This window comes from Boleophthalmus pectinirostris, unplaced genomic scaffold (genome assembly GCF_026225935.1).
Source record: "Boleophthalmus pectinirostris isolate CB_2022bp ecotype Guang Dong unplaced genomic scaffold, ASM2622593v1 HiC_scaffold_16, whole genome shotgun sequence".
Taxonomy (NCBI): domain Eukaryota; kingdom Metazoa; phylum Chordata; class Actinopteri; order Gobiiformes; family Gobiidae; genus Boleophthalmus; species Boleophthalmus pectinirostris.
In genome coordinates this window covers 5,463,074-5,483,420 of record NW_026571095.1, presented here as the reverse complement: position 1 = coordinate 5,483,420, position 20,347 = coordinate 5,463,074, and the positions used below count along the sequence as shown (strand labels likewise).

General features: G+C 38.7%; 1 protein-coding gene across 1 annotated transcript in view; it reads left to right on the top strand.

Moving 5' to 3' along the window:
* Positions 1-582: 582 nt before the first annotated feature.
* Positions 583-20,347, top strand: part of LOC110174809 (anoctamin-8-like) — a 43,916-nt gene continuing 24,151 nt past the window's right edge. The window contains exons 1-3 of the mRNA XM_020940918.2: positions 583-1,012; positions 18,940-19,050; positions 19,651-19,783. Of these exons, the coding sequence (XP_020796577.2) occupies positions 787-1,012; positions 18,940-19,050; positions 19,651-19,783 (470 nt within the window). The 5' untranslated portion in view covers positions 583-786. The remainder of the gene's footprint in view (positions 1,013-18,939; positions 19,051-19,650; positions 19,784-20,347) is intronic.

Here is a 20,347-nt window from a genome sequence, read left to right as displayed (position 1 = left end):
GTAGTAGTAGTAGTCTTGTCTGTAGTAGTAGACCAGTATTAGTAGTAGTATTTCTAGTAGTACTAGTCTTGTTTGTAGTAGCAGTAGTATTAGCAGTAGTGTTTGTAGTAGTAGTAGTAGTAGTTGTAGTAGTAGTAGTAGTAGTAGTCTTGTTTGTAGTAGTAGTAGTATTAGCAGTAGTGTTTGTAGTAGTAGTATTAGTAGTAGTGTTTGTAGTAGTAGTAGTAGTAGTAGTTGTAGTAGTAGTAGTAGTCTTGTTTGTAGTAGTAGTAGTATTAGCAGTAGTGTTCATAGTAGTAGTATTAGTAGTAGTGTTTAGTAGTAGTAGTAGTAGTAGTAGTAGTTGTAGTAGTAGTAGTAGTAGTCTTGTTTGTAGTAGTAGTAGTATTCGCAGTAGTGTTTGTAGTATTGGTCTTGTTTGTGTTGATTGACATGCCTGTTCACACATGTTCCCTGTTCACACATGTTCCCTGTTCACACATGTTCCCTGTTCACACATGTGCTCTCCCTCTGTGACGTCAGCGCATGTAAGGGACCTGTTGTGGTGTCTCGTGGTGTCTCCCCGCTCCGTGTCGTCACAGCCCGGTCACGACTGGTGCCTCTGCGCGCGGGGAACCGACGCGAAGATGCCGTGATCCAGGACACATCCACGGTCCAACTACAACCACCGCCACCTACCGCCACCTACCGACCCCCCTCTGCGTCTCACCGTCTCCCACCTGTGCCAACAACAAACCAGCCTTTACCTCCCCAAACCATCACCCTCATCCTCACGAGCCCACCGCGATGCAAACGGGAGCGGAGAGCGACATCACCAGCAGCGGTACCTCCACCTCCACCAGCACCTCCACCAGCTCCACCGCTACGAGCTCCGCGGAAGACACGGAGGGGGCAGCGGGCAGGATGGACACTTCCAGGACGGTGCCAAGTGAGCAATCGGAAAGCAGCAGTAGCCAGCAGCACCAGCGAGCCCCGCAGACGTCCTCGGCATCGGCATCGTACGGCGTTCTCGGTAAGTGAAGCGCAGACGCATATCACAGCGCGCCTGCAGCATGATCGCGAAATAGATCCAAACATTAGTCGTACTCTATGCGTGGTCGTAATAGCGTATGATGAGCGATAACGATTTGGCATTTATCGTTTACGGGCGTGCGGTTTAACGTGAGCTTTACGCATTCCGACGCTGCCAGGCCCGGTGGAGTCGCGTTCCGAGCACCGCTGCATTCATTAATAACATATCCCCTCTAGTGTTTTTCGTGTTTTCAGACAATTAAAAAAATGCAACTAGGCTAGCGTGGAGTTAACAAAGTGTGCGTCACGTATGCGTCTTGGTTTACGGTCCACAGGTGAAGGGCACGTTTGCTCACGGGACGGTAAAGGAATGTGACCGGGAGCATGCGTCGTTGTTAAATACGGTACAGCAAAAACGTAGTAAATGCGTTTTATGTGTCGATTAGTTGTAGCAGTGGACAGTGGATGGTAACCTATTCAAAGAAAGAGGAGAACATGTCAAAAAATGCAAGTTATATGCAAAAATATGACGTTATATTAGGCTACGTTATATTAAAATAAGTTTATAGTAACTTTAAAATAACTATCATGTATCTGAGTGTAGTTTGTAGGGTCTTTGTCCACGGTTCGAATCCCGCTCTTGACATAAACATCATCGGTTGTGAGGTCAGATCCGCTGTGGATGAATGCTGCCGTTGTGTCCATGGGCAAGACACTTAACCTAGTGTGACCAGGCGCAAAAAAAAAAAAAAAAAACAAAGAAGTGAAGAACTGTGTCCCCTGTCCCAGCAGATTTATCCAAAACCAGTGATTTGTCCCAGTTTTATACAAGAAATGTCCCAGGTGTCACTATTTTTGACTAATCTGATCCTGCAACAGTAAAAAGAGACATAAATTGTCATTTGTTTAGGTCAAATATAGAAAATCTGCTTAAAAATGACCAACACACAAAGACAATGTGACTATACTGACTCACATTAGTGCCGAGTGCAGAACAATTTTTGGTAATTACGCACTCCACCACAAACCAGGGATGTTCCAGGTTTTTATTTTGAAAATCTGGTCACTCTAACTTAACCCACCCACTTTAAAATAACTATCATGTATCTGCGTGTAGTTTGTAGGGTCTTTGTCCATGGTTCGAATCCCGCTCTTGACATAAACATCATCAGTTGTGAGGTCAGATCCGCTGTGGATGAATGCTGCCGTTGTGTCCATGGGCAAGACACTTAACCTAGGGTGAGCAGACGTTAAAAAAAAGACGTGAAGAACTATTTCATAGCCCATCACAATTAGTAATCAGTAATGAATTCTATTAAGAAATGATTTTTGAATTGATTTTAATCTTTGTGTGAGTGTTTTTGTTTGTAAGTGTCTTATTTGTTGTTGTTGTTGTATTTACCCGGGACAGTTGCAGTTTTGAGCCTTGTGTCCCCTGTCCCAGCAGATTTATACTTTGAGACACTGATTTGTCTCAGTTTTATAAAAGAAATGTTTAAGGTGTCACTATTTTTGACCAATTTGATCCCTGCAACAGTAAAGAGAGTCATAAATTGTCATTTGATTAGGTAAAATACAGAAAATCTGCTTTAAAATGACCAAAACACAAAGAAAATGTGACATTATTGCCGAGTGCAGGACAATTTTTTGGTATTGTCACACTCTTTTCACAGTTTTATTATTACCAACCACCACAAACCAGGGATGTTCCAGGTTTTTATTTTGAAAATCTGGTCACTCTAACTTAACCCACCCACTTTAAAATAACTATCATGTATCTGAGTGTAGTTTGTAGGGTTTTTGTCCATGGTTCAAATCCCGCTCTTGACATAAACATCATCGATTGTGAGGTCAGATCCGCTGTGGTGCGATTCCTGGCCCCACGGACGAATGCTACCGTTGTGTCCATGGGCATGACACTTAACCTAGTGTGACCAGGTGTAAAAAAAAATAAGTGAACTAGTGAGAACTATTTTATAGCCCTTCACTATCAGTAATCAGTAATGAATTCTATTAAGAAATGAGTTTTGAACTGATTTTAATCTTTGTGTAGCTGTTTTGTTTGTAAGTGTCTTATTTGTTGTTGTTGTGTGTTATATGTGGACCCCAGGAAGAGCAGCTGGTGTCACAGACATCAGCTAATGGGGATCTGAATCAAATCAAATCAAATCAAAGTATTTACCTGGAACAGTCCCAGTTCTGAGCCTTGTGTCCCCTGTCCCAGCAGATTTATCCAAAACCACTGATTTGTCCAAGTTTTATACAAGAAACATCCCAGGTGTCCCTATTTTTGACCAATTTGATGCCCGCAACAGTAAAAAGAAACATAAACTGTCATTTGTTTTGGTCAAATACAGAAAATCTGCTTAAAAATGACCAAAACACAAAGAAAATGTGACTATACTGACTCACATTAGTGCCGAGTGCAGAACAATTTTCGGTAATTCCTCACTCTTTTCACAAGTTTATTATTACCAACCACCACAAGCCAGGGATGTTCCAGGTCTTTATTTTGAAAATCTGGTCACCCTAACATAACCCACCTTGCCCCCAGTGTCTGCGTACACCGGTGTGTGAGTGTGTGTGAGTGTCTGAGTGTGTGTGTGTGTGAATGGGTGAGTGGTTTGTTGATGTGAAGTGCTTTGAAAGCTTTGAAAGTGGAAAAAAGTGACCATTCTCCATTTAGCAAACAGCTTTATGAGGTGATTTAAAGTGACGTGATGTGGAGTTTTCGGGTGAAGGAATATCACGATGGAGATTCTATGGCTTTAAAGTTCTCTGTAAGTGTTTATTCAATTACAGGTGTATTTATTGCCCTGAAAAACATGCATCCCCACTGAGAACAGGGCGGCCTCTTCATAGACCTGATCTGTAACTTGGCCCGGTTGTGCTTGTTTTCATGGAGACACAATAGATAGAAGATTAAACACAGTAGAAGTCTCATTTTAAAACCCTTTTACTCTATGATTTTTAACACTGTGTGAGTTGTGGGCTCCTCTGTGTCTTTCATTTATTTGATTTATTTGAATTATTTACTGCTATTTTATGATTTTATGGTTCTGCTTTTGTTAGATTTTTACTGGTTTTATTGTTTTAGGATTGGTATGATCACATTTTAGCAATTTACCTTTTTTTTGTCTTCATTTTATGGATTTTTGATTTGGATTAAAGGTCCCATATTACACAAAAAGGGTTCTTGTGAGCTTTAAATCATGTTGTAATTGTTATCGCATCAAAAACTTACCTTGAGTTGTGTTTTGTTTCATTCACACATGCTCTGTTCTACGTTGTGATGTCATGTAGTAATAGTTTTCAACTTCACAGCTCCTTTTAGCTGAGCCGACAGACAATTCCAAAGCTAAAATCATCCAAATGATTTTAGTGATGGTGTGCGGAGTTTGAAAACACAGAGGAGCAGTTTCTGTATAACAAGAAATCAGCGTGAACATGAAAGGTTTGTGTGTTAAACTTGAACGAAACAAAACACAACTCCAGGTCTGTTTGTGATGAGGAAACTACTTTATACCACAGATTAGAAACTAGTGTTAATATGAGCTTTTTAATGCTACATTGTGTAAGAAGAGCAGGAACATCTCTATGGAAACCAGCAGGCAGTGGACCGTAAAAAGTACATTGTGTGCTTTTCTTAATTAGGCTAAGTCAAGTTATTATTTTAAAAAATACTGGCTGAGGTAGACCGGTATTTCAACTCCCTTCGAACTAACTTGAGCTACAACATGTACAGTAAAAGAGTACAGTACAGTAAAAGAGTACAGTACAGTAAAAGAGTACAGTACAGTAAAAGAGTACAGTACAGTTATCTCCGGCAGCTGCTTTTCCTGAGGGGGTTTACCACATGGGAATTGAACCCTCAGCTTCTATGTTACACACAGAGTACTACGGAGCACATCCACAGCAAAAGGCTCATACTAAATGTTAAATAAATAGTATGACGTCGAAGTATTTTTGAAGGTGCACTGTGTCATTTTTCTGCAGAGGGTCTGCAACCTGTTTGTCTCCATGGAGATGTTCATGCTTTGGTTTGGATACATGCATCACAGATTTTGGTTTTCTGGTCATTGCACAATTCATACTGGGAAGGATTTTCTGAAAAAGTGAGCATCAAACCTACATGTTTGTTTTCCCAGTGGGATGTGTCTATTGACAAAGTTGATCTTTTCAAGTCTTTTGAACCATATCACTTTTGTTTCTGGTTTAAATTTTGTAATATTTCAGTTTCGGGATTCAGACATCGTTAATTGTGTGGCTGTTGGATCCTAACAGCGGAAAACGGGTTTTGGAAGTTTGCAAACTCTATAACTGCAAAACAGAATCAGATGTGTGTGACTGCAAACCTCCGTTCAAACTGTTTCTCTTCCCAGCGGAATTGAAAAATAGTGAAAGGTGAAGGCGATGGGCAGGATTGATCCATAGGAAGGACCAAAAAGGAAATTTTTGGCTGCCTAAGAAATCATCCCGAGTTTACAGTGAACATTTTGTATGTGGAGCGCCATCAAAACAAAATCCCGATCCCTCGATCAACCTTGGTTACGAATTTAAAAAGCCAACGCCAAAGCGAAAGACACCAGCTGTTCACCAAGAAACACCTTCCACTGCAAAGAGACCAAGACAAGGCAAACTTCCAAAGCCCGTTTTCCGCTGTTAGGATCCAACAACCACACAATTACCATGTCCGAATCCCAAAACTAAAATATGACAATATCAGAACCAGAAACAAAAGTGATATGGTCCCAGTATGCATTAGAAGTCTGAAATTCGTGATATTGTCCACAGTATGGCATTAAACTGATCTGTCTTGCATTTCTGTTTTGCACCTACAGATGTTTTTATTCTTTAAAAATATCTTTTAAAAAAACATTCTTACTTACTGTAATTTGACTTTCACAAGTCTCCACAGTCTGACAGACCCTCCAGCAGAAACGTTACACCTTTAAATCAAGTTCAAAACAATCGCTACCACCCCAAAGTTAGTTGTCATAGCCACTTGAAGACAGTCCAATGAAGTTCATGTGGTCTTCTGATAATTTATTTTATTCTACAGTTATATTATATTATTTGATTCTTTACATGGTAATTGTGTGGATCACTGTGAGGAAGACTATGAGTGAACCGTCAAAAACTGTCAGGTATGAAAACAAAGTAAAGTTTGATCTGGAAAAAGATTCTAATAAAAATACATGCTTGGAGGCAGTTAACAAGTTATAGCCCGTCAAGAGGCAGATCCACACCTCCTCATTAACACAAAGACTGGCACTCAGATGATTTCTATTACTGCGTGTTGTGTTGTCACGATACTAAGATTTCAAACTCGATTTTGATACTAAGGAACTCAATACTGATCCAATATCATGATAATAATAAATAATAAATAACACTCTTCTTTTACAGAATAGAATGTCATTTTCAACATTAAATCATCGTACTTTCTTTTATATTAGACTTAAACAAACTTTAGTGATCCATTATTAGAATTATTTGGACACCGGAGCTCACATGTCACAATATAATAGAATAACAAAGAAGAAAAAAATATAAATGGTAATAAGTACATAAATAAGTAGCAAAAAAAAAGATAGCAAGAGACAGGTGTCAAAAATGACATAATTATACAAATGTAAATGTACAAGTCAAAATAAAATAGAAAAATAAGTAATAAAATATAAAATCTCAGCTTTATACAAGAGGTCACAGAAGATGATAGAGTTATCCGTTATATTAGTCAGACTGGTGCCACCTAGTGCCTTTGCTCAATTTCATTTCTCTCCAGTGACTAGGTCAGGAATCAGAATACACTAGACAGTTCACAAAAACCCTGGAAGTGCGAGTTCAGGCATCAGCCAATCAGTGAAGAGTCAGACATTCTGTGTTGTCAACGATTCCCGAGATCGAGGATTTAAAGTCGGAACAAAGAGAATGTTTGTTGAAGTTCATCAAGGGGAAAGACGTTATTGTCCTTCTTCCTACAGGATTTGGAAAAAGCTTAATATACCAGTTAGTCCTGTTAGCGGCGCATTACATACGTCACGACCAAACAGCAGCGACTGGTTAAATAAAAAAAGTACCCACCTACTGTCGAACGAAGGAATCCTAATGCTGCGAGGTCACACGGTTTCTACAAAGTGAAACCAGCTGATGAATCAGGCAACTGTTACATAAGGGTGAATTGTTGTACAGTTGTAGGGAGTATTATCTGTTTCTTTTCACACCCTGAGAGAGTGGCAGCAGGGTCACAGTAGCTCCATAATACCATGTGTGTTATATGTGTGTAATGGTCAGTGGTGCAGTAGGTTCATGTTGGTCCATGTGTGTGTACTAGTCTATGTGCTCTGACACTTGTTCTGATACAACTCAACATCATTCTAATGTTACTCAGGAAAGGCTTCTGTAAGTGTGACTTTTTAGTATCGATACCTGGTCAGATACCTGGTCAGATACCTGGTCAGATACCTGGTCAGATACCTGGTCAGATACCTATCAAATACCTATCTGCTTAGACTGCTGCCCCCGCGACCCGGCCCTGGATAAGCAGAAGAAAATGGATGGATGGATACCTGCTCAAAAGTGTGTAGTTTCAATACTAGATTTGCAGGATTAATCATAATCAAAACATCAAAATCGCAATTTGAATGGACGCTTTTTCAGACACTTCAATCAACATAACGCTAACCTGCTACCACTACCTGTAACGTAATCGGATTCGCTAAAGTGTGGGCTCCAGTGCTTAGTTTTAAAGCTTGGCCCTTCATCTCTGCAAATCTCTATAACCCACCTCTTTCTGATACACGCATCAGTCGGAAATCCATGAAAGCTTAAATATGGTTGTCGTTGTGTATTTGAAAAACAGAGAGGAACAGAGCAGTGACATCTAGCCGTCGTTTGAGCCTTTGTTGTTGTTGTTGTTGTTGTTGTTGTTGTTGCGTTGGAAGTGGAAGTGCACAAAACCGACCGAAAAGCGTGATAATCCCCTATCGGCAAATCACAAAGGTTTCAAGTTTTGAAGTACCGTCATTTCAATCATTTCTCCACAAACAACAAAATCTCCTGTTTTTTTTTTGTTTTTTTTTTACATAAAATCTAACCCAGAAGTTTAGATGTGTACAAACATGTTCTCAAATGTGATTCTAGTTTGTCCATTATTTATTTATTTTTTTATTCTTCTGGATAAGTTTAAAGGTGCATTGGGTCACTTTTCTGCTGGAGGGTCTGTCAAATGCTTTTCACTGTGGAGATGTTATTTCTTTGTCTGGAATGTTTCACAGTATGGCATTAAGCCTTTCTATCTTCATTGGTATGACCACATTTGAGCAATTTAACTTTTTTTGTCTTCATTTTCTGATCTCTGTGCAGCACTTTGGAAACTGCTTTGTTTGTAAAAATCTGCTCTAGAAATAAAGTGGATTTTGGATTTGGATTAAAAGTCCCATATTACACAAATAGGGTTCTTGTGAGCTTTAAACCATGTTATAATAGTTATCTCATCAAAAACGTACCTTGAGTTGTGTTTTGTTTCATTCACACATGCTCTGTTCTACGTTGTGATGTCATGTAGTAATAGTTTTCAAGTTCACAGCTGTTTTTAGCTCAGCGGAGATAATTCCAAAACTGAAATCATCCAAATGATTTTAGTGATGGTGTGTGGAGTTTGAAAACACAGAGGAGCAGTTTCTGTATAACCACACAGAAGAAATCAGCGTGAACATGAAAGGTTTGTGTGTTAAACTTGAACGAAACAAAACACAACTCCAGGTCTGTTTGTGATGAGGAAACTACATTAAACCACAGATTAGAAACTAGTGTTAATATGAGCCTTTTAATGCTAACCAGACCAAGTTACAGTTCAGATCTGTGGCGAGGCGACCCCGTTCACAGTCAGAATGTCTGTTTTTCTAAGTATTTTTGAGCTATAAAACCACTTGGAATTGAATAAATGTAAAGTAGAGCTGTTTAATGTCACACTGTGGAACATTCCAGGCAGAACAATGACGTATCCATAGAAACAAGCAGACGCCGGACCCCCAGAAATGTGAACTTTGAACAGAATCCTATTATTAAAATCAAAATGTTGGTCAGAAACATTGCAATTAGATTTTTTTCCCCCAAATTGTTCAAAACGTTTTTACATTTTACACCCACTGACACTGACACTGTCTTTCATTGTAGTCACCACGTTTTCTGTAATTTAATAGAGAGATGAAATATGGAGGGGGGCACGCTGGCAGCTGGGACCTACTTAACTGTATTACATTATGAAAGCTGATATTAAAAATGTCACTGGATGTTTGTATTTTTACAGGAGAGAGCTAAAGATGTTATCAGATCATGTATTGGTAAAAGTTATCAAATATTTTACACTATCAGATTACACCACATTTTTTTAATATCATCTACATGTAACCCTGTGGTGGAATGTTCAGCGGTTACTATGGCGACACAATGCACACATTACCAAACGAAGCCAAATAAGTTTTAAGATTGCCTGAAAAACTACAAAACGGATTTAAGCGGTACATTTGCAAAAGCATGTGATTAAAACAAGTGCTCATTGTCTTGTTAGGTGTTTGAATTTCACCAAAAATACTGAGAGTGACTAACTTGTGAGTGTAATTTGATTTGAGAGGGACTTGCTTAACAACAAAAATCAGCTCACCTGTTATAGCTCCAACTACACCAGCTCTTTCTGGTTAGACTGTGTTAAAAATAAAGCTCAGATTAAAGTCTAACAGAGTTTCAGACATAGTAGTGTCTACAGTTAGCTTCACACGCACAGGGAATGTTGATGTCACTCATTGCAAACTGTATTATATTGTTGTATAGGCTCTATTCAAGCTTATGCTACAAACCTGGAAGACGTTCGGAAACATGCAATGACAACTTAGTCTGACAAAGTCTGACAAAATCGCGGAAAAATGAGAAAATGTCCCAGTTTTCTTCATCTCCATGTCATTGTAGTGTTCCGTTATGTTTGGATAATCAACAATTCCAACCATCCCTCAGTTTTCATCATTTCCCCACTGACACACAACTCCAAGTGCACTGGTACATGTGATTAGAAGAGATGAGGCCAAATTCTAGATGATTCCAAACAGCACATACATCTGCAGTCTTCATTTTACTGCTGAGCACATGAGTGTATGAGTGTCTACATGCACATTAGTATTCCGGTTATCATCCATATCCTGGTTATGACAGTATTCGAGATACTGCGTATACATGTGTGCTGAGAAACCGGGATACTCATATCCCTGTGAACATGATCAAATGGAGTATCCCGGTGTCTTGGCATAATCTTACAAATGTGCAAGCACAAAAATGAGCTTAATTTTATTTAATCATGAATTTAATATACTAGAAAAAATAAAAACAACCATAAACTCCTTTAGCATAGGAAGCTCGGGAGGTTCCTAACCAGTGGTAAGGGGTTATGATCCACTGTGCAGATCAAACCCAACGTTTCCAGACAGCAGATTCTTAATTCAAATATTCTGCATAAATAAACTCAGTTTTACAACACATAAACCCTAACCTCTATAGAGCTTGTTTGATAATATAATTCAGCTTTGCTCACATTTCGTGTTTCATTTCGTTAAACTGTTAGTGCTGATAAAAAACTCCTGATGCGGTTCAGCTTCGGTCGGACTAAAGAACACGACTCAGTTATTATGTGTGATTATGTGTGTTCGCTCTAACAGAGGAGGTGTTGATGATGGTGAGTCTGTTCTGTGTATATCGTATAGGAGTTGGTTCATGTTTAACTTTTCAGTGATCGTACGTGTGCAGGTCATACGAGTTCAGATTGTACAGGTTTAGCTAAGTTATTTCACTCATGTATGGTCACTTTATTTATGTTGGTCACTTTATCTATGTCACTACTATTGTGATGAAAAGACTGTGAAAGTGTTTGTCTTTTGGATGCTTGGGCACTCAACTTTATGTTGCAGTAACCGGGATACTGCATGTACATGCCACAGTATCCCGGTTACCATCAGAATATACCAGGTACAGTATCCCGGTTTCTCATAACAAGGATACAGTCTTATTGGGGATACTGAAACCAAGATACTCCAAAAACCCGATCATAACCGGGATACTCATATGCATGTATACGCACTCACTTCTGTGGGTTTGATCACAGTCGGTTGTTGCGCCCAGTGTAAGGAAAAACACCAGCATGAATAGAGTCTATAGACATGAGACGACATCTGAAAACACTTCTGTTATGTCGTCTGAATTGTGCATTTTTCTGTAGGAGTTTTAAATGAGCTCAAATGGCTCTATGACTTTTATTTGTCAAATAGCACCTGACAATACATTTAAAACAAAGGAGTGTTCAAACAGCCCTGTGCTCTTTATGGCTGAACGCTTAAGACAATATTTGACAGACCCATATTCCTTTACTATGCAAATATAAAGTGAACAACAGGGAAGTCCAGAGCATCCTGGTGGGAAGGGCTCAGTGATTTTTAACTAATCCACAACCACTGCGACAAAACTGTATCAGACCAGTGTGTGTGGACTGCAGCACAGACTGAATGAACAAGTGGTTTAAGGGAATGTGAGGTCACCCATAACGTGAAGCTCCAGTCAAATGAAGCTCATCAGGCTGGCAGTTATAGGCGTGAAATGGAGTAGATTTATGGGCAAAATGGAGAAATAAAACACCAAGATCATGTAGAGCAGGTTAATATGAACAGTTTAAGACCAAAATGAGGAGGTTCACTGCAGCGGTTACAGAGAGAGGAGTGATATAGTTAGTTAAACATGGCAGCGGGTGTAGAGGCCTCTCACTCTCCTGATCGTGCAGTGGTTTGTTTTTCAAAAATGTGTTTGTCTGAATGTTTTTCTTGTTAGTCTATGTGGGAACAGAAGTAGAACACTCGGACTCAGACTCTAGCCTGATTCATCAGCCGGTTTCACTTCGTAGAAACCATCTGGCCTCACAGCATTGGAATTTAACACTCGACAGTAGGCGGGTACTTTTTTTTATTCAACCAATCGCTGCTATTTGGTCGACGTTGTAACAGTCAGTATTTCATTTATATTTTGTTGCAGTACTTGATTTTGCCATGTGGCGGCACCCTTTTATTTTTATTATACTGTAAGGTCACAGGTCACTCGTTTGTTGCAGTGCTGTGTAATGGACACACACCTCTGTGCTCTACAACTCAAGTCATGTGCGGTTACCGGTATTAAACGGACTAATTTCTATTTCATGTATGATTCAGACTTAGCGCTGTGGAGACCTGGACATCGTATGGTTTCTAAATGTGTAATAAACCAAGGATCAGTGGAAATCATCAATCTCTCAGCTTTGCCGGACCACTAACACATGTGGAATGAGCCGCTAACGGGGTTAACTGGTATATTAAGCTTTTCCCAAATCCCACAGGAAGAAGGACAATGACGACTTTCCCCTTGATAAAATACACCAAACATTCACTTTTTTCCATCTTAAAATCCTCGATCTCAGGAATCAAATATCTGTCTCTTTGCTGACTGGCTGGTGCCTGAACAGGGTTTTTGCAATCATCTAGTGTATTCTGATTCCTGACCTAGTCGCTGGAGAGAAATTAAATTGAGCGGAGGCACTAGGTGGCACCAGCCTGACTACTCAGACCCCCCCAACCCCCCCAAAAAGACTTGAGAGTCTTTGCCTCTTGTCTTGTACCTTGCATTTTATACCTTTTGCACTATTTACCATTTGCACTAGACTCACAGAAGAAACTGTACTAAACCATCTGCTGTTTTTATTCCTGCTGTTAATACCTGATGTGACTTGAACTGCATTGTACTGTACACTGGTGTTTTAACTTTATTTATTTATTTATGGTTACTGTAGTGGTTGAGATGATGTTATTTGTTGTGTCTGTGCACATAAATGTCGTCCTGTCTTGCACTTTAATGTTTGTCCTGTCATGTCTACATATGGGGTAGAGGGAAACGTAATTTCAGTTCCTTTGTATGTCCAGTACATGTGAAGAAACTGTCAATAAAGCTACCTTTGGACTTTGATGAAGTGGTCAAAATAATAATACTAATAGTTACCTTTTACCTTTTGTTCAGTAGAAAATAGCAGTTCCAGATCTGAAATGATCCAAATATGGGACTACAGATGGAAATTAGCAGTCTTGCTATAATCTGGCATATTTACACTGCAATGTTGTAGATGTTCATTAATATGCACTATGTCCCTATTAAATAAATAAATAAATGATTCTAGTGAAATTATGAGTGGAGCTTTCCTGTAGTACCACATGACATCACAATGTAGAACTAAATATGCTGAAATGTGCAGGGTTTGTGTGTTAAACGTGTGTGAATGAAACAAAAAAAAACAGCTCCAGGTGTGTTTTTGCTGAGGAAACAACATTATAACTTAGATGAGAAAACAGTGTAATACGCAGCGCTCAGGCTCAGGTTCATATTCTTCCAAGGACAAACCCACCTGAATGTGATGGGAACATTATAATGACTTCACCTTCACTGGCTGCGATGAAATGGGAGATGGATGTGTGTATTAGGCATCAGGTCTACTGGGACATGTGATCTACTGTACATTCATAACCATTTTATTAAAACCACTTAACAGAACTCAGGTACTGTCATAAGATCAGATTTATGACACCAATTATTTACCAAGAGAAGAGTGAAGTGTGTTTTCCTCAAACCTACAACTTTTCCGATAGTGGTGAATGATGCAGTTCAAATCTTTATTAAAGGGCCCATGTTACGCTATTTTCTGTTATATGTCTGTTTCCTCAGTTGAGTTGTGTTTTGTTTCATTCACACATTTTAACAGACAAATCCTGCAAATTTAGGCTGAGTTCTTCTCTCAAACTCAAAGCACTCTGTTCCTCTGTGTGGTGATGTGATAAGACAGGAAGTGCTCCACTGTGCTTTTAAATCCCATACACCTACACTCGCATCATTTGGATAATTTCAGACCTGGAATTGCCAAACTAAACTAAGACTATGTTTACACTGACACAAATCACCGTGTCACCGTATCAGAAATGATTTGCGTCCAGACATGCCGTTTCTGTGGCCGCAGTCCTTCCCTATCCACACAACTTTGAGCATATTTGTTTATGTTTTACAGAAATGAAACTTAAAACCGCATGGCTCATTTGTATCAACTAAGCGCTCAAAAAAAACAGCTTGTTATTGTGCGCTGATGTGGTTCAGTTTCTGTCGGACTAAAGGACACGACTCAGTGGAATCTGAGTGTTCTTTCTGTGACAGAGGGGTGTTCTGCTGATGGTGAGTCTGTTCTGTGTTTCTGTCGTGTTGGAGATGGTTCATGTGAAACTTTTCAGAGATTATACGTCTGCAGGTCGTACACACACACACACGTTTATATGAATGGACACATATTCTAGCCTCTTAGTGTTTTGGTGGTGAATTACTTCGCGGTGCACAGACCTACATCAGAGTATCAGTGTTTTCAGGCGTTCACACAGTACCAGATCAGATCTGTACTCAGATGAATTTGTGGGAGCTGGAGGCACCAGATTGGAGCCGTTTTCCATCAGATTAGTGTGAATGAATATTGCATCCACAACCAAAACAACTCGAATATGACTCAGATATGTACTAGTGGTGACAGTGTAATGGCTTCATGACATCACAAGGTGGAACATTTGGAGCATTTTGAGGTTTGGAAAGATGTGTGAATGAAACAAAACACAATTCCAGATATGTTTTTGTTGAGGTAACAACATTCTAACATGGCTAAAAGCTCACAGGAGTTAATTTAGCATAATATAGGACCTTTACATGTTCAGATATCAAACTTTATCTGCCATGTATTCAGAGATAGAAGGGCTACGGGAACACAGCATACTTCACTATACACAAAATGACAGCTATAAGAGGTGATGCTGAGTTGCAGACATGTTTTCTGCTTTTAAAATGGGGTTTAATTGTGTTGGTGTGAATGTAAAAAGACCAGTCCTTTGTGGCTCAGACAGTGAGACTTGGTCAGCGTCCACAAACTCCCCATGTGTGAAACAGGAAGAAACCAACACTGCAAATACAACTCCAAAACTGACAATGAGGCGATGTAACACTAGTCTGAGCTACACTAGGCCTGTTGCCATGTAGTTTTGAAGCAGTGTTCAATTGTGTACTATTTTTGGCAAAACGCAGTGAGTGAAGTGGCTCAGATAGCCTCCATGAAGCTTTTATATTTGGCTTCTTTCGGTTAAATGTCCCTGAGGACTAGCAGCACTTTCACTAACTCAAGGAACAGTCAGCCTTTGGAAAACATTAGGAGTTGCTTTGTCATCGTGGTGTTGTGGTGATTCTGATACCACGATCATTTAGATAATACAGTGGGATTTTCAACATTAAATCATAGTACTTTCTTTTGTATTACTATGTAGTCCGGTAGTTCCTCAGTGAGGTCCATATGTGCTCTTCAGTGTTGGGGAGTAACAGATTACATGTACCAGAGTTACGTAATCAGAGTACAAATTATAAGTAACTGTATTCAGTTACAGTTACTGTTTCAGTGAGTGGTAATTGGATTACAGTTACTTTGTTGAAATAAATGGATTACACAGAGGTATTTTCCTGTTTTCACATTTCGGGCTATATCCCTTTTCTTTCTTTTTTTTTCCCCCCGGTAATTCCACTCATTGCCGGACCCTAAACCAGGTCCAAACCAGGTCCAAACCAGGTCTAAAACCAGGACTAAAACCAGGACTAAAACCAGGTCTAAACTAGCTCTAAACCAGGTCTAAACCAAGACTAAACCAGGACTAAAACCAGGTTTAAACCAGGACTAAAACCAGGTTTAAACCAGGACTAAAACCAGGTTTAAACCAGGACTAAACCAGGTCTAAATCAGGATTTAACAGGACTAAATCATGCTGCATGGACCATGTTTCCTCCTCTTCTATCAATAATATTTTTAATTTGGCTAGGTAAAGACTGGACTTTTTTATTGTCTTTTAGCAGACAAAACATCTTATTTTAACATTTCCTCGTCTTTGCTTCTCTACAACAAATCAAGTAATCCAAAGTATTCAGTATTACGTTACTCATTTTAAGTAATTTAATGGATTATGTTACAAACTACATTTTGGGGTATGTAATCTGTAATCTGTAGGGGAATACATTTTAAAAGTCACCTTCCCAACACTGGTGCTCTTATACTTGTTCTGAAATAGCTCAAGATCATTCTAAACTTTTTCAGGAAAGGTTCATTTCTGTCCTGTGAACATGACTTTGTAGTATCAATACGTGCTCAAATGAGTATCTAGTTTCGATATTAGTAATCCCTCCTATCTTGTGAGTTGAAGCTAACAGTAGTTCACTTTTGTCATTTGTTAGAATATCAAAATAAGCCTTTGTTAAATTTCAGATCTGAATTTCTCGGCAAAGACTCGGTAAAAGGTCAACATCATTTACTGACAACATTTACTGACATCACATGACCTTATTGTCCTTAAAAGGTGCCGTCTCTGGTCACATTTTTTCAAGAGCTCTTCTGTGTTTGATGAAAGTTTTCACAATGCATCAGAAATAGTTCAGAGACATTTACACTCCCCCTGATGGTGGAAGCGACGGCCTCTGCGAGCTGTCTCTGCATGTTTGAAAATGCCAGAGTCATGTGCTTTGTTTTGTTTATGTAGAGCTCTAAACAGGAGCTTCACACACATCATGTGAACTCTCACAGACCAGGGCCATGGCACGAAGATGGAGCAGAGACCAGAGACAGCAGAATAATATCGTCAACAAACTTACCCAAATAATAGTTTGGCTGAGTTGATCTGCATTTATCAAAGTGTAAGATAAACAGAAGTGGAGATAAAAGACACCCCTGGGGGAGGCCCGCAGACGTGTGGGCAACATCCGACACTGTATTGTTTATCAAAACTGTGCAATCTATTAGCGAGGAAACTGATCCATAAAACGAGCTGATGGTTCAGATGGAAGCATGTGGAGAACTTCTGTGTCAGGCTATGAGCTGCATGGTTCATACTAAGCAAAGTGCAATGTACTACCTGTAAATATTCAAAGAGAGGAGAACAAGCTACCTTTTGTATTCATCTAGGTTCTTATTTAAAAGGAACCTACATGTTTAAAAAAACAAATTCAGAACTAAGGTTATGGAGCGAAGCATCGCTGTGAAAGGAGTTCATTTATGGAATTGTCTTGACAAAGAAATAAAAGAATCAAGTGACATTTTAAAAATATATCAAATCCAGTGCAATATGAAAATATGCAGTATGAAAAAGAAAACTAAGCAGCTGATTAATATTTGTGATTGAAATGAAATGTATTGTTTTGAAATGTTTATAGTAACTGTCAGTGTTAATATATTGAATGTTTGGAAAAGGGAAGAGAGGACAGATATCATAAGATGACTCTTCTTTCTGCTCCTTTTCATTCATTTCTTGTATTAGGACACTGTTAATGTCTTTTTATACTTTATGAATGAAATAAACAAATAAATAAATACATCCTCGTGTAATAAACATTAGTGTAATATGGCCTCTTTAATATGAAGTGCTTTGAGTGCTGTGAAAGTGGAAATGGGCTTAACTTGTGTGTTAGACTCTTTTTAACCACAAAATTCAGGATCATACTTTAATTTTGAGTTTTGATTGCAAAAAATAAATATTATATATTGTTTTAGGCTATTTTCAACTCAGATTGAAACTATATTTAAGGCTTGTGGACTTGGACTTGCAGGATTTTCACGTTGAGACTTATTAATGTCATAAAGCATTTTGGTCAATACATTTTGGTACAAGTGACAGTTGCTTGTTGACAAAAAAGTTCACATTTCAAAGGTGACACAATTTCAGCTTTTTTTTTTTACAGATTAAGAATACACAATATATACATGTCATACTCAATATATATTACACATGATACTCTGATATAATGAATGAACCAAACACATTTTAGCAACAATTTCTTTGTTAAGACACTACTTGTGCAAAGTTAAATGTGCATTGTGTAACTTTTCTGGTGGAGGATCTGTCAGATCTTTTCTCCATGGACATGTTACTGTTTTGTCTGCAATGTTTCACAGTGTGGCATTAAACATTTCTATCTTCATGAAGACAAACCAGACCAAGTTACAGGTCAGATCTGTGGAGAGACGACCCCACTCACAGTAGGTTTCTACTGTGTTTTTCTAAGTTTTTTTGAGCTATAAACCACCTGTAATTGAATAAATGTAAAGTAGAGCTATTTAATGTCATACCATGGAACATTCCAGACAGAGCAATGACATGTCCATAGAGTTTTAGTTTAGTTTAATTTATTTGAGTTATTTAGTTCATGCAGCATTTAGTTGGTGCCGAGCCTGCATGAGCTTAAGACACATTAAACAATAAGCAGACAGATCACTCATCAAACATAAAGTGTGATGTTACGGAGGTCCCAGGCTTTCAACACAAACTGAGCCAACTTGAAAACATTACATTTAAACAAATTCTCCAGTCTCTCCTCATAAGACACAGCAACAAACTATAAGATACATTAGACAACAACTGACAGTGCAGGTCATGATACAGTCAGACAGAAAATGCATTGCGAGTGGAAACGTCCCGTTTCCAGAGACAGAGACAGAGTCAAACACCTCAGCTGGCCACACACTGACCTCTGACCTCTAGAAACAAACATGTAATGGACGTTACACCAGAAAAGTACAATGTACCTTTAATATAAAATATATCTATTTTAAAAGTGAATATGTCAAGTGTATTGCAGAAACAAGTTTCCTTCCAACACAAAAACATACTAAAAGATATCAAAACTACTCCCTGCGATATATCGATACAGCAGCCCACGATATCCATACTGTATTACCAAATTTAATATCACGGTATATTGATATTTTTACACATCTCTGTTTGTGACTGTCTCTCTGTGTGCTTCATGTGTTTTCAGATAAACTGTTTGGGAAGCGTCTGCTGCAGGCTCGTCATTACATCATGTCCCGTAAGTCCTGGCTCAAGATGGTGCCCACCGAGAACTGTGACATCCTCATGACCTTCCCAGGTACAAACACATCACAGAGATCACTATATGTCCAGACTATCTGACTGCTTCGTTACAATCTGTAACCCAAAGGAGGATGGCTTTGAAAATTCTCAAATAAAACAGAGCAGGTGTGCAAGAGAAGGGGAGGGTTACCATAAAGTTTTGGTGTTTGCAATTAAAGTATTATTCTTTTTTTCCTTAGTCAAATTTAGTTTAATGTGCTGTGGACATAAAAAGACACCAGACAGTGTGTGTAAGATAGGATTGTTCAGAACTGGACATGCTTCTGTTGGCTCTCTGGCCCTTTTTTATGGCAAATTGAAATAATTCTACCAATACAGAATTGTAGAGGTGAAGATGACCCACTGCTGTCTGCCTCCTGACTGCTTAGTTTTTTGGTTTTCCCCAGTGCAGGTCTGCACAAATCACTGTAAAAATATAAGGAAATGGATACAGCACATAAACTGCACATGTCACCTAGTTATTATTATTTGGATTATTATTACTTTTTTTTTTTTTTTCAATTTTGGCTCCTACAGTGTCCTTGGTCAAAAATGTTTTGAGACGACTGGTGTAAGCTGATTGTACTCACTGATTCTTCCTGTGTTGTTGTTGCAGATAGTATTGACGACCACACACTGCTGTGGCTGTTGAATCAGATCCGAGTGGGCGTCCCTCAGGTCAACATCCAGGTCCGGCAGCACAAGCACACGCAGGCCAACGCCTTCTTCATTACCACCTCCTTTGAGAAGTAAGAGGACAAAAGCATTATCACCTACCTCTGTTCATCACAATCTTTGAGAAATTAAACTATTTTGAAACGTATTTCCTTCATTCAACGATTCAAATATAAATATATAAATATATACGAGCGTCAGCCTTCATGTACAACTTCTTGGTATAAAACTTATATATTGCTAATACAAATAAAATCTTTAGTGACGTAGTAAAGACCCATGGACAAAGCGCTGTATCTGATTTTTACTGTCTAAAAATGTGGGGAAATAAGTTCATTTCAAAACTGTAGTTGCCATGTTCACATAAAATATTTATGAGTGAAACAAACTTTATTGATCCACAAGGAGAATGATTTGGACACAGGAGCTCACACATCACAATATAATATAATAACAAAGAGTAGAAAATGTAAATGGTAATAATAAATTCTAAATAAGTAGTAAAAAATAGCAAGAGACTGGTGTCAAATAAGGCAGAATTAAAAATTATATATACATTTGTGTGTGTATATTTATATACATGCACTCACAAGCAGCTGGTTAGCTCAGCTAGTAAGTCAATAGGCTTTCATTTAGTT